Source organism: Bolinopsis microptera, chromosome 12 (assembly GCF_026151205.1).
Source record: "Bolinopsis microptera isolate Bmic1 chromosome 12, MBARI_Bmic_1.0, whole genome shotgun sequence".
In the NCBI taxonomy this organism is placed as follows: domain Eukaryota; kingdom Metazoa; phylum Ctenophora; class Tentaculata; order Lobata; family Bolinopsidae; genus Bolinopsis; species Bolinopsis microptera.
In genome coordinates this window covers 5,112,873-5,128,714 of record NC_087083.1, presented here as the reverse complement: position 1 = coordinate 5,128,714, position 15,842 = coordinate 5,112,873, and the positions used below count along the sequence as shown (strand labels likewise).

The 15,842-nt window shown below is 40.6% G+C and overlaps 2 protein-coding genes across 2 annotated transcripts in view; one reads left to right on the top strand and one right to left on the bottom strand.

Moving 5' to 3' along the window:
- LOC134823972 (probable ATP-dependent RNA helicase DDX49) overlaps positions 1-15,842 on the top strand; it is a 47,454-nt gene that overhangs the window by 11,631 nt on the left and 19,981 nt on the right. The window lies entirely within an intron of this gene.
- LOC134824535 (uncharacterized) lies at positions 1,410-2,366 on the bottom strand. Its single transcript, XM_063836442.1, has one exon. It carries the CDS (start codon positions 2,364-2,366, stop codon positions 1,410-1,412), a length of 957 nt encoding a protein of 318 aa, XP_063692512.1.

Here is a 15,842-nt window from a genome sequence, read left to right as displayed (position 1 = left end):
TACACCGGAAGTTTCTTTGTCTCGGTGTAGACAAGTTCTCTGGAATACCTGTTATAGTCATGAATAGTAAACCTCTACTAGACTATAGACTTAGAGACTCTAGCCTAACTTTTAACTGCGCTCAGTGTTCAAGTGTGCTGAAGCTTTTCTCAATACCATGAATAGTAAATCGTCAGTCTAGCTAAACTACACTCACCACTGGAGACTGAGTTCCTCTCAATGTGATGCTTCTGGAATCTCCTAGATAAGTGTAACGTGTAACCTTATCGCAGTCTAAACACACAGGCTCGCAAGCTCCTGGTCCAGGATTCAGAGAGTCTGGTCCTGGACATACTGAACATTGTCACTGTTGGGGTATGATTGTAGAACACCAGAAGCGCAAAATGGGAAAAGCCTTATTTTTTAGCTAGGATGGTGGAAGGAAAAAGAGTGGGTAGGATTCAGAGCATGTAAGTGTGGTGGATGCGGAATCGCACTTTTCCGCACACAATGTGTTGTAAATTTACACTATTGAATTTGAATACTCTGCATCAATTATGCTCATTACCAAGTCAACTAGCCCCATTCATTCTGACCATCCAATTGTAAAACCTTCTATGATGGTAATTCTAGAATTATACATCTTGAATTGCCAGGAAGGTACACGTACTGTAGTTCGACAAACCCTAAAGTTCTACTTTGTCGAACTAGGGTACGCTACCTGGACTCTTGTTCGACACGTAGTGAAGTTCGACAAGATAACTACGACTGTCGAACTAGGGTACGCTAAATGGACCCTAGCTCGATACGTACCAAAGTTCGACAAGACAACTGCAGCTGGGTGAAAGGGATATTAATAAAGATAGAAACTCGGTGTACGACATCAACATTAAGCGAGTTATTTGTTTTGTTAAACACAGTAACTGTTTTTTTTTTTTTTTTTTTTTTTTAAAGAGAGGCTGGGCATAGAAAGCCCACTAGAGGATAGCATTAAGATGCTTTGCCTACCTCTGGGATGAGGGGGGGTTTGTCGGGGACAACACTGTGAATTGTGGAGGACGGTGGTGGTAATGATCTAAATGGGAATACCGCGCTTTGGTACCAGATGAGATTATAAATCAGTTAGGCAAGGCTGCATATGTAATGTGTTGATGCGCTAAGTTACGCCAGTCTGATCCAGTTCTTTTGGTACTATTAAGCGTTTGGTGCGGTTTGTGAAGTTGACGATTGTGGTAATGTGATGGTTGTCGAATATGTCGTTGACCGAGAGGTAGTAGTCCCGAAAGTATTGCCTCTTAGTTGGGCAATAGCTGGGCACTGTCCAAGAAAGTGTGAGACAGTCTCCTCTCCGTCTCCGCACATGGGACAAGCACTGGTGCTTGATTTGCGGATGGTGTGGAGGTGTTTGTTTAAGCCGCAGTGGCCCGTGATTAGGTGGACTGCGGTTCAATTCTATAGTCTTGTCTATTGTTGATGAGTGACGTGTTTATATTATTGATTATTTTGGTGTGCTTTTGGCCAAGTGTTAGTTTGGTGTGTCTAGGACCATCCGTTAACCAGATATCCTGATTCAGTCTGTGGACTTTGTTGTCGATTTGTCGTTTGATGTAAGATTGAGGGATTGGGCATTTCAAAACGAGTTCGCTGGTCGTGCCAAGCTTGGCCAGCTCATCCGCTTTTTCATTTCCCCACAACCCAATATGGGCTGCGATCCATCGGATCTCTAGAGTGTTGTTCGATCCGAGTGCGTTAAGGGTGTCATAACAGTCTCTAGTAGTTCTGCTCCTCGTTGAGAGCGAGGAAATAGCTTGTATGGAGGAGAGACTATCAGACCATATAATGATGTGTGAATTGGTGTAGGATGAGAGATACTTGCAGGCTTCAATGATTGCAGTGAGCTCTGTCTGGTAGACAGTGCAATAATCAGGGAGCTTGAATGATCTCTCTTCCAGGGTGGTGTTGTTGTTGTCAGTCTTGATGATGTACCCAGCCCCACTTCCGGAGTCTGATAGAGACCCGTCTGTGTAGCAGGTAATCGTTTCACTGGTAATGTTGTCGATGGTGTGTTGGAGTGCGGTTCTGTATTCAGTGTTGTTAGTTCCAGGAGTGGTGACGGTGAAGTGCCGTCCCAGCATCATGGTTGGTGCTGTGAGGTCTCTTGTGGCTCTAGGTGGTATGTTGAGATCCTCCATGAATTGTTTGTTGATTGTGGTGTGGTTTTTGATAGTTCCCTTCCTGTGGGCGATAGTTTCAAGAGTGAGGCTGCCGTAGGCTTGAAGCCTTGCTGCCCCCTTCGCTGCTTCGCCCCTCAGGAATAGTATGGTGTCTGGGATGTCAGTAAGGTGATTCAATGCGAGGAAGGGTGTACTTGGCATGGCACCAGACATCATTCTCAGTGCCAATGCAGTAACAGTAACTGTTTAATTATACCCATAACGAGCTCAACTAGTCCCAGCCACCCTGCTCATCTACTTGTAAAAGCTTTTATGAGGATAATTATGGGTTTATAAATTTTGAATTGTCAGGAAACTCAACCGTAAGACATTACGTAAGACACATTGTAAGTTTATTTATAAATTAAAATTTATATTAGATCACAGAATTTTCCCCGATCCATTTCGTTTGAGGCATTCTAAGTTTCTTTTTCTGTTTCATTTGCTATAACAGTGCTGGCAGACTGTACTAAGCCATTTAGTGCAGGGCCATTTGGGTATTAGGCACTGTGAATAGCCCCTGCACTTGTGAACTAATCAGCTCGAACCTGGATTTTGTCTGCTAGACGCATGTGCCTGGATTGTTACCTTTTTGAATAAAAACATTGGGTGGCTGACTAAACTGGTCTTTATGGGATTATGCCTTTTTTCTGCGGTTAATCTTACAGTCTTGCAGTACTTAAAGAGTCACATGATGTGTTTAGGAGGCAACATGCAAGCAACCCATTATCATATTAACATAGACGTATGTTATCATGATTATAATCAATAATGATTTAATTTATCAATTATAATCGAGTATGCTTCTTTGGAATGATGATAAGCTCTAAGCAGTGAATCGGCCGGCCGGTAAAATCATGTTGCTGCTTCAAAACTAAAAGTATGATATCTGTCGTTAAGGGTGATTTACAAGATCAGAGATGTTTCGGAGGGAGGTGGGGGGAGGGGGGAGGGGGGTTGGCGGGCACTTTGGTAGGGAAACACTATCAATAACCGTGAATGGTCGTGTAGCCCGTTAAAATTTCACTTTTCACAAGAGGTGGTTCATAGTGAAAATAAGCGGTTTTTACCTGGTCGTAAGACACCGTACACTTCAACCTCTGCCAGATTGACTAGTTCTACATTTCCCTCTTTTCTTATCTCAATCTTATCACCAACTCCTTCTTCGAAAAATTCGTAGTATGATTTTTCTTCCGCTATTGTTCCAACGCTAATCTTTGATCCGTCCTTATTCACAATGAACACACTAAATCCCACAATTCTATCTTTGCAACACTCGTCATCCCTACTAATAATCCTTATCATGGATATTCTGGTTGTGAAAGGTAGGAAGATCGTTATGCTGAATCCATTAGGCTGACCTATTCCCTCGTTCTCTGCAAAAGTAGTGTAGTTTCCATCATAGAGGTTGGTGACCGGATAGCTAGGGTTTTCGGTTGTCATTTCAATGCTCTTTATTGCGACAGGATCTGAAAATGATTCTTATAAATGTTTTTAAGAATAGTATTGTAAGAAAGTTTGTTACAAGCCCCGCGTGGTGGGAAGAGCTTTTCATAATATGCTCATTTGGTCACACTTGGTATTGGTAACAACGGTACACAAAAAACTCGATCAATTTTTTTATTTTATAATTTTGTACTTTATCAGACTAAAACTATATTAGACTAAAGCCTTAAAGCAAAATAACTTACCTAACCAAAGTTCTTGTATTTGTTCGTCATCTAGCTCGATAGGATTCCGATACACCATGGGCACACTCCCGTCTGTAGTCAAACTCAGCTGAAATTTTAGTAACATTGTTAACATTTTAGTTACATTTTGGTTACATTTTAGTAGCATTTTAGTAACATTTTAGTAACATTTCAGTAACATTTTAGTAACATTGCTAGAGTTAAATGTTTGATATATCTTTAGACTTGAAAATTTGGATTAAATTATAATACTGATTTTCCTGTTCACGACAGCTTGCATCCCTCAATCATATTGGAAGGGTCTCGGTGTTGGAAATAAGAACAATCTCTCAAAATTGCGCCCCTCATGTTACCATGGTGAACCTTATAGCTCTATAAGCCTATAAATGCAAAGCCCTCAGGGAAGCGTTCAGGGCCTCATACGGTACCGATGGGGAACACGAAAGGGAAACATAATACATCGGTCTTATTTATTTCAAACAAGGGACAGAATCTTATAAACAGCATCACTTTATTTCTGTATTTAAGACACCAACTCAGTAAGCTTCTCACCTAAATTCCAAGAACCTAACAATTTCTTAAAAAACCCCATCTAAATTACAAACATACCTTATCCAAATTCCACGCATCTCCACCTCCAGTTCTCCAAATAACACATCTGAAGTGTCCAATATCTACCACACTCTCCACTGTGCATGTTACTTCTACGCCCGGGGTGTAATCTCCGTCCCCTCCGCACTGCACCTCCTCTGTTTCTCCCAGCGTTCCGTTAATTTTCACGTACTGGGCGTCGTCTGTTCCACTCCACTGATGCTGTGATCCAATCGTTACCGTTATTTCGTACTCGACTGGTTTATTAAATCGGCTGTTAGTCAGGTCATATTGTTATTTTTGGTGAAACAATTTGCCGCGAATTTAGCGAATTTAGGCCTTACAAATCGGGGGAAAACTTAAATTCTTACCAGCGGCAACCTCCGTGAGAAGAAGAATCACGATCATGGTAATCTTGAACGGGTTGATGAAAATGTTGAGAGGGTTGTCCTTCCTTTTAGCCAGCGCGTACGCAAAGGGGCGGTGATCCGTCAAATTCCTAGGTGGAGTCATTCTATTTGTCAATGTTACCTTAGCTGTTCGAGAGCATGCAAAACAAAACAGTTGAATTGTAAAGTAAGGACCTACTCTCCTTAGCAACACCTCTCCCTCCCATTTAATTACCACGTGGCCTCCGTTTGTCTTTACTAAGATTTTATCAAAGGACCGTTATGAATTATGTAGTAGGTTATGAATGTTGTAGTAGAGCCAATTAGAGCCAAAGGATCCGGTCCTCTCGATCTCAGTAACTCGTGCTTTGCAGCGGTAATTATAGACGTATTCAGTTTCACGTACGAATTACAATATAGTATAGACTTCTTCATGGTACTTAGTATCCCCCCCTCTCTCTCTCTCTCTCTCTCTCTCTCTCTCTCTCTCTCTCTCTCTCTCTCTCTCTCTCTCTCTCTCTCTCTCTCTCTCTCTCTCTCTCTCTCTCTCTCTCTCTCTCTCTCTCTCTCTCTCTCTCTCTCTCTCTCTCTCTCTCTCTCTCTCTCTCTCTCTCTCTCTCTCTCTCTCTCTCTCTCTCTCTCTCTCTCTCTCTCTCTCTCTCTCTCTCTCTCTCTCTCTCTCTCTCTCTCTCTCTCTCTCTCTCTCTCTCTCTCTCTCTCTCTCTCTCTCTCTCTCTCTCTCTCTCTCTCTCTCTCTCTCTCTCTCCTCTCTCTCTCTCTCTCTCTCTCTCTCTCTCTCTCTCTCTTCTCTCTCTCTCTCTCTCTCTCTCTCTCTCCCTCTCTCTCTCTCTCTCTCTCTATATATATATATATATATCTCTCTCTCTATATATATATCTCTCTCTCTCTCTCACTCTCTCTCTCTCTCGCTCTCTCTCTCTCTCTCTATATATATATATATATATATATATATCTATATATATCTCTCTCTCTCTCTCTCTCTCTCTCTCTCTCTCTCTCTCTCTCTCTCTCTCTCTCTCTCTCTCTCTCTCTCTCTCTCTCTCTCTCTCTCTCTCTCTCTCTCTCACTCTCTCTCTCTCTCTCTCTCTCTCTCTCTCTCTCTCTCTCTCTCTCTCTCTCTCTCTCTCTCTCTCTCTCTCTCTCTCTCTCTCTCTCTCCCTTTCAGCATCCTTACTAAAGAATACAGACCACTTTACAGTCCGTTTCTTTCTTTGCAGAGGTAAATGAAGTAATCATTGGTTTTTGCAAGCTGTATATTCTACTGAATACAATTTAATTGTTAAGACTGAGGTTGTAGTTTATGTGAGTCGTAGACAAACAATCATAAAATTATGTTTATTATTTATTTCATAAAAGATGAACTTATAAAATGGTGAACTTCCTAATAAATGTTGTCAAAGTGAGCTGCTATTCAGTCCATGTCGACTTATTTCAGAACTTCGCTTGCAGAGACGTGCACCACCGCGATTTGCCGCCGACGCCGGCCAATTTTCGCGTCCAGACCGCTGCCGCCTAAAATTAACACGGTGCAGTGCGAGTCCAAAATCGTATATCGAAGGGTAGGTGTGGACTTAAAAAACCGAACAAATATTTTCGGCTAATAATGATCAGGGTAGCATGAAACATGAACAAGGATAGTTTCCAGAAAAACTTTTTTTATTTTTGACTTAGAAAATGTTCGGTCCGAGACCAGATGCAGATTGCAGAGTCATCTCGATACGTACCGTGAATAGACCCTATACTTGTGAACTAATCAGCTCGGACCTGTTTTTTGTCTGCTAGACGTGCGCGTCTTGATTGTTACCTATTTGAATAAAAACATTGGGTGGCTGACTAAACTGGTCTTACAGTCTTGCAGTACTTGAAGAGTCACATGTAAGCAACCCATTATCATAATATAGACGTATGTTATCATGATTATAATCGATTATGATTTAATTTATCAATTATAATCGAGTATGCTTCTTTGGAATGATGATAAGCAGTGAACTCACTGCCGGTAAAATCATGTTGCTGCTTCAAAAATAAAATTGTGATATCTGTCGTTAAGGGTGATTTACAAGATCAAAGCTGTTTGGCGCACTTCAGTAGGGAAAGGTAGAGAAAAACTACCAATAGCCGTTAAACGTCGTGTAAGGTTGAAATTTTGCTGTCCCGAAATTGATCGTCCGTCGCGTGGTGGAAGCCTTGAAAGCTTTTGATAAAAAGGTGGTTCATAGTGAAAATAGCGGTTTTTACCTGGTCGGTAGACACCGTACACTTCAACCTCTGCCAGATTGACTTTTCCTACATTTCCCTCTTTTCTTATCTCAATCTTATCACCAACTCCTTCTTCGAAAAATTCGTAGTATGATTTTACTTCCGCTATTGTTCCAACGATAATCTTTGATCCGTCCTTATTCATAATGAAAACGTTAAATCCCACAATTCTATCTTTACAGCATTCCAACCTATTGATGAGTCTGATAGCGGATATTCTGGTTGTGAAAGGTAGGAAGATCGTTATGCTGAATCCATTAGGCTGACCTATCCCTTGTGCAAAACTATTGTAGTTTCCATCGTAGAGGTTGGTGACCGGATAGCTAGCGGCTTCGGTTGTCATTTCAATGCTCTTTATTGCGACAGGATCTGAAAATTATTCTTATAAATGCTTTTAAGAATAGTATTGTAAGAAAGCCCCGCGTGGTGGGAAGAGCTGACAGACTGGTTTGATGTTAACTCAGGCACAGGTCAGGGTGACATTCAAGCACCTCCTGTCTTTAATTTCTGCCTAAACTTTTCTGCATTTCTGGCTGAGACCAACAAGATCATCAGTCAAGGCGCAGTGCTGCAGAAAGAGATGAAGACGGTCGAGGAAAAGGACATTCTGGACACCGATTATGCTGATGACATGGCTATTATGGACAACTCAGGGGAAGGCCTACTGGAGTCAACTGATCTATTAGTTCATTACAGCTCCTACGCTGGGCTCAGAATAAATGCAAAGAAGACCCAATGCATGGCTGTAAGCAAGTGCGCCTCCCAGCGACCTTTCATCAAGGATGATTGTATTGAGCTGTCGGTTGAGGGTGAACCCGTCGAGCAGGTTAGCAACTTTTTCTACCTGGGTGCAACTATCAGTGGGGATGGGACAATCAACAGAGACCTGGATGTCCGTATCCAGAAGGCTAATGGCGCCTTTCATCAGCTCTGGAACATTTGGAATAGCAGAACTATAAAGACTCCAACCAAGATCAGGATCTATAGGGCTGCTGTCCTCACCATCTTGTTGTATGGAGCTGAAGTCTGGAATACCACAAAAAAGCAGATGAAACGCTTCGAGGTTTTCCATCAAACCTCCTTGAGAAGGATCCTTAGGATTAAATGGTTCTTTCGTGTGACCAACGACGAAGTTCTTAGGAGGGCTGGCATCAAGTCTGTTGAAACTTTCATCAGTGCTGCCAGGCTACGTTGGTATGGACATGTAGTTAGAATGCCAGACTCTAGACACCGAGGTTTCTGTTGAACTGGAAGCCAAATTATGGAAAGAGGTCAAGGGGCAGACCCCGTAAGAACTGGAAGTCCTGCGTACTCGAAGATGCTGCTAAGTTTACAGGTGTTGAAAACATCGACAATAACACAACAGAAGCTTTGGCTACCAACCGAGTACCGTGGAGACATATGTTACGCCGCCAACGCGATGTGTGTGATGCAGGCCACTCCAACGACTAGGAGGAGACCTTACCATGTATGTATGTATGTAGGAAGAGCTTTTCATAATATGCTCATTTGGTTACACTTGGTTTTGGTAACAACGCACACAAAAAAACTCGATGAATTTTTTTAATTTTATAATTTTGTACTTTATCAGACTAAATTTAAAAATATATTATCACTAAAGCCTTAAAGCAAAATAACTTACCTAACCAAAGTTCTTGTATTTGTTCGTCATCTAGCTCGATAGGATTCCGATACACCATGGGTAGACTCCCGTCTATAGTCATACTCAACTGAAATTTTAGTAACATTTTAGTAACATTGTTAAATTGTTAGAGTTAAATGTTTGATATATATTCAGACTTAAAAATTTGGATTAAAGTAATATATTGATTATCCTGTTTACGACAGCTTACATCCCTCAATTATATTGGAAGGGTCTCAGCGTTGGAAATAAGAACAATCTCTCAAAATTGCGCCCCTCATGTTACCATGGTGAACCTTATAGCCTTATAGTCCTAAAAATGCAAAGCCCTCCGGAAGGTGTTCAGGGCCTCATACGGTACCGATGGGGTAACACGAAAGGGAAACATAATACATCGGTCTTATTTGGATTACGTCTCAAACAAGGGACGTAATCCAATAAAAAGCATCAAATTATTTCTGTATCTAAAGATCTAAGACGCCAAACTCAGCAACTTTCTAACCTTATGTAAATTCCAAGAACCTTAAAATTCCTTTAAAAACCCTATCTAAATTCCAAACATACCTTATCCAAATTCCACGCATCTCCACCTCCAGTTCTCCAAATAACACATCTGAAGTGTCCAATATCTACCACACTCTCCACTGTGCATGTTACTTCTACGCCCGGGGTGTAATCTCCGTCCCCTCCGCACTGCACCTCCTCTGTTTCTCCAAGCGTTCCGTTAATTGTCACGTACTGGGCGTCGTCTGTTCCACTCCACTTATGCTGTGATCCAATCGTTACCGTTATTTCGTACTCGACTGGTTTATTAAGTCGACTGTTAGTCAGGTCATATTGTTGTTTTTGGTGAAACAATTTGCCGCAAATTTAGCGAATTTATGCCTTAAAAGTCGGGGGAAAAACTTAAATTCTTACCAGCGGCAACCTCCGTGAGAAGAAGAATCATGATCATGGTAATCTTGATCGGGTTAATCAAAATGTTGAGATGGTTGTCTTTCCTTTTAGCCATCGCGTGCGAAAAGGGGTGGTGATCCCTCAAATCCATACTGGGAATAATTCTATTATTGTCAATTTTACCTTAGCTGTTCGAGAGCATGCAAAACAAAACAGTTGAATTGTAAAGTAGGGACCTACACTCTTTAGTAACACCTCTCCAACCCATTTAATTAGCTCACTTTTCAGTTTTCCTCCGTTTGTCTTTACTAAAATCTTATCAAAGGACCGTTATGCATTTTGTAGCAGGTTATGAATGTTGTAGTAGAGCCAATTAGAGCTAAAGGATCCGGTCTCTCAGTAACTTGTGCATTGCAGCGGTAATTATAGACTGGTGGATAGATTGACCCGATGAGATTGGCAAACTTTAGATAGTCGATAGTGCCGAAATCGTCAACATATCTGCAGTTCTTAGAGAGAAGCTTACCAAGGCTGAACTTCTTTTCCTTGATGAGTTTGGTCATGTAGTTAAATTCACACTTCCCTATAGAAAGATCGGCGAACTGACCACTTGAATTCCCTCTCATGGGAATACCTTTCGTCTGTCTAAGGATCTGACCTCCAAAAGAAACAAAAGTATTGAGCAATATAAATGTAATGGCGTCTTTCAGCTTACCGGCCGAGAAGCAGATAAAACCGTTGTATTCCTTTTTGGAGAAATAACAATTGGCGTGTTATAACGAGGGTTGTTACACGCACTTGCACGTGCAAAGATTGTTAGAACGGCATTTTTATCGGTTTTGTTGATATTACGTTGTGTTTAGTGCGAGCAACATTTCAATCGTCTGTATCTTCAGTTGTGTAGGATATTTTTTGACGCGATTTAAATTAACAAAAAATACTATTACTATTAGCTTCCTCCCTGTGACCACGGGTTTTCTAGTATATATATAATATATATATAATAACATCTATAAACGAAAGGGCACACAAAGAGGCTTAGTATAAAAGTGCTGGCCTATTTACTCTTTCTGAGACTCCTCCGTTCAATTATATGTCTCATAGTAAATAAACTCTTCCATTCTAGACGATCCCTCGCTAAGTTCACTAGGTTGCAGTTGGTTAAATCGACCTCATTTTTTAAAACAAATTGATATAAGTTTTTAAAATCAGTAATTTTAACTGACCGAAACAATACTACATGACGTTATATAGAAACATTTAGATCCGACGTTTTAAGCGAATTCACATTGACTGATAGTGATATGTGCAATGTGAGGAAGGGTGCTTTGAAATATTATTATTATTATTTAAATTTCTCACGACGCGATTGTATCCTCTAAGTCTAATAAGTTGTTAGGGGATTGGACATGCTATAAACCAAAACGTTGGCGCACTGACTTGTGGGTCGTGGGTTACCACTCACCTTGCAGAAAAGCAAGCATAAGTTTATAGTCAAAATGTATCTGTCCAGGCCATTGCTCTCTACCCAGATCAATGATCTCTTTGCAATAGACATTAGACATCGAGGGCAGGAGATCGTACAAATGTTCATGAGCGTCTTTCAAGTCTGAGTCCAAGTATTCACATAAACGTGGTGAACTTTCAGGGTAGGGAAAATAATCGGCCCACAAAAGGTACCCTCCTAAAATAGACAAAGAGTAAAGACTAAATATCCATATTATGCAACTCCTTTGAGGTATTTCGCGAGGCCAGCTATTTTTAGAAGATTAAATCTTTAGCTAAAGTAATGACTTGGTAAAAGCATCGACTGAGATTGGTGGGCCGTGGGTCACAAATACAGAATACACTAATACAGACCTTCTCTTACACCGGAGTAAGGATCTTACTTCGCTTGGGGCAGGATTTGTTGTTTTCTATGGTCAAAATGGAATCATGATCATAATATAGGGCGCTCCGATAAGATTCCGACAAAACATACCTAGCATATACTTATACCTATACTTAACATCTAAAAATTATTCATAAATCGAAATAGCCAAAATCTTCAGTAGCTTAGTCTGTCCTTAGAGCTGTGTATTTAGGGCAACCAGGAAAACTGATAGTGTCACAGTATTACTTAATCTAGCTACATATACCTTTTATACGATGTAAATTATATAACTCGTATGATTATATTGTTATTCTCAGCTGCTCAGGAGTCAGGAGGCATATATTGGTCCCTAACGAGACCCTCTAGCAAGCTTATGTTCAATATTAGTTCAATTTTAATGACTTAATCTTACAGATTTCTCAATTCCCTCCTTGCTGATAAATATGATTACGAAAAGTATCTGCACGATGTGGTGTCTCCCCTGAATATGTTTCCTGGTTCTAGTCAATACTATAATTCAAAGAATTATTTCTGTCTGTAGAACGTCTGTCTGTACGACCGCCCACGTGCAAATTAAGTAAAAAGCAAAAGGTTGCATAATTACCATGGTGTTGAACGCGCAAGTGCACGTGCAACGATTTACGAACGACATTTTGATCGGTTTCTCACTCAATTGTTAATTAGCGCAATTGGAAATTGGAGTTTATGTGAGTCGTAGACAAACAATCATAATTATGAAATTATTATTTGTTTCATAAAAGATGAACCTATAAAATGGTGAACTTCCTAATAGATATTGTCTAAGTCAGCTGCTATTCAGTCCATGTCGACTTATTTCAGAACTTCGCTTGCAGAGACGTGCACCACCTCGATTCGCCGTCGACGCCGACCAAGTTTTGGCGTCCAGACCGCTGCGGCGCTGCCGCCTAAGCCCTAAAAGTAACACGGTGCACATCTCTGTTCGCTTGATACCTCACCTCCATCATCTCCTCATAGTGATTTCTCCGACTTACCATCAGGAATGCCATACCCCAGAGGCAGGCAGAGAATCTTCATGCTATCCTTTCGTGGGTCACCTTGGTCCGGCCTCTCTTAAAAAGGGGGGGGGGGGGCTGACACTGACACGTCCGTCTATGTCCGCTTGTCTCATATAACCCAGAAAGGACAAGACAGGACAAGACAGGACAGGACAGGACAGGACAGGACAGGACAGGACAGGACAGGACAGGACAGGACAGGACAGGACAGGACAGGACAGGACAGGACAGGACAGGACAGGACAGGACAGGACAGGACAGGACAGGACAGGACAGCACATAGGCGAACATAAGCGGACATTGGCGGACAGTAAAATTTGTTAAATTTTGTTAAATTTTGTTAAATTTTGTTAAATTTTGTTAAATTTTGTTAAATTTTGTTAAATTTTGTTAAATTTTGTTAAATTTTGTTAAATTTTGTTAAATTTTGTTAAATTTTGTTAAAATTTGCTAATGAGGCGGGTGATACCAATTTTTAAAGTTAAATTTTATGTGGTTCACCCTGTAGATCCTGTTTAAATTTATTTCCGAGATCGCATTACAAAGGGGGAACCCCCGAGTCAAAAATCGTATATCGAAGGGTAGGTGCTGACTTCGAAAACCGAAAAAATATTTTCTGTTTATAATGATCAAAGAAGCATGAAACATGAAGAAGAATAGTTTCTAGAAAAACTTTGAAAAATTTTTGACTCAGAACATTTTCGGTCCGAGACCAGATGCGGATTGCAGAGTCATCTCGATACGTACCTCTAGCTCTCTAGAGACAGAGCTCCCGCTTCCGAGTTCGTATTGCAATGGGGAGGCCTGCCTTCCGAGATCGCTTCACAAGGGGAACCCTCGAGTCCAACATCGTATATCGGAGGGTAGGTGCAGACTTAAGAGACACAAAAAATATTTTCGGCTAATAATGATCAGTGTAGCTTGAAGCATGAACAAGGATAGTTTTTAGAAAAACTTTGAAAAATTTAAAAAGTTTTCGGTCCGAGACCAGATGCAGAGTCATCTCGATACGTGCCGTGAATATACCCTGCACTTGTGAACTAATCAGCTCGAACCTGGATTTTGTCTGCTAGGCGTTCGTGTCTGGATTATTTTTGAATAAAAACATTGGGTGGCTGACTAAACTGGTCTTACAGTCTTGCAGTACTTGAAGAGTCACATGTAAGCAACCCATTATCATAACATAGACGTATGTTATCATGATTAATATCGATTATGATTTATTTTTTAAATTATAATCGAGTATGCTTCTTTGGAATGATGTTAAGCACTAAGCAGTGAACTTGTTACTCACGGCTGGTAAAAATAAAAGTATGATATCTGTTGTTAAGGGTGATTTACAAGATCAAAGATGTTTGGCGCACTTCAGTAGGGAAAGGTAGAGAAAGACTACCAATAGCCGTTAAACGTCGCGTCGTGTAAGGTTGAAATTTTGCTGTCCCGAAATTTATCGTCCGTCGCGTGGTGGAACCCTTGAAAGCTTTTGATAAAGAGGTGGTTCATAGTGAAAATAAGCGGTTTTTACCTGGTCGGTCGCGGTAGACACCGTACACTTCAACCTCTGCCAGATTGACTTTTCCTACATTTCCCTCTTTTCTTATCTCAATCTTATCACCAACTCCTTCTTCGAAAAATTCGTAGTATGATTTTACTTCCGCTATTGTTCCAACGATAATCTTTGATCCGTCCTTATTCATAATGAAAACGTTAAATCCCACAATTCTATCTTTACAGCATTCCAACCTATTGATTAGTCTGATAGCGGATATTCTGGTTGTGAAAGGTAGGAAGATCGTTATGCTGAATCCATTAGGATGACCTATCCCCTGTGCAAAACTATCGTAGTTTCCATCGTAGAGGTTGGTGACCGGATAGCTAGGGTTTTCGGTTGTCATTTCAATGCTCTTTATTGCGACAGGATCTGAAAATGATTCTTATAAATGTTTTTATGAATAGCATTGTAAGAAAGTTTGTTATAAGCTCCGCGTGGTGGGACGGAATTTTCATAATAATATGCTCATTTGGTTACACTTGGTATTGGTAACAACATACACAAAAAACTCGACGAATTTAAAAAATAATAATTTTGTACTTTATCAGACTAAAAATATATTAGACTAAAGCCTTAAAGCAAAATAACTTACCAAACCAAAGTTCTTGTATTTGTTCGTCATCTAGCTCGATAGGATTCCGATACACCATGGGTAGACTCCCGTCTATAGTCATACTCAGCTGAAATTTTAGTAACATTTTAGTAACATTTTAGTAACATTTTAGTAACATTTTAGTAACATTGTTAGAGTTTAATGTTTGATATATCTTCAGACTTGAAAATTTGGATTAAAGTAATATACTGATTATCCTGTTCATGACAGCTTACATCCCTCAATTATATTGGAAGGGTCTCGGCGTTGGAAATAAGAACAATCTCTCAAAATTGTGCCCATCATGTTACCATGTTGAACCTTATAGCCTTATAGTCCTAAAAATGCAAAGCCCTCAGGGAGGCGTTCAGGGCCTCATACGGTACCGATGGGGTAACACGAAAGGGAAACATAATACATCGGTCTTATTTGGATTACGTCCCAAACAAGGGACGTAATCCAATAAAAAGCATCAAATTATTTCTGTATCTAAAGGTCTAAGACGCCAAACTCAGCAACCTTCTAACCTTATGTAAATTCCAAAAACCTTAAAATTCCTTTGAAAACCCTATCTAAATTCCAAACATACCTTATCCAAATTCCACGCATCTCCACCTCCAGTTCTCCAAATAACACATCTAAAGTGTCCAATATCTACCTCACTCTCCACTGTACAGGTTACTTCTACGCCCGGGGTGTAATCTCCGTCCCCTCCGCACCGCACCTCCTCTGTTTCTCCCAGCGTTCCGTCAATTGTCACGTACTGGGTGTTTTCTGTTCCACTCCACTGATGCTGTGATCCAATCGTTACCGTTATTTCGTACTCGACTGGTTTATTAAGTCGAATGTTAGTCAGGTCATATTGTTGTTTTTGGTGAAACAATTTGCCGCAAATTTAGTGAATTTATGCCTTAAAAATCGGGGGGAAAACTTAAATTCTTACCAGCGGCAACCTCCGTGAGAAGAAGAATCACGATCATGGTAATCTTGAACGGGTTGATCAAAATGTTGAGATGGTTGTCTTTCCTTTTAGCCATCGCGTGCCAAAAGGGGTGGTGATCCCTCAAATCCATACTGGGAATAATTCTATTATTGTCAATTTTACC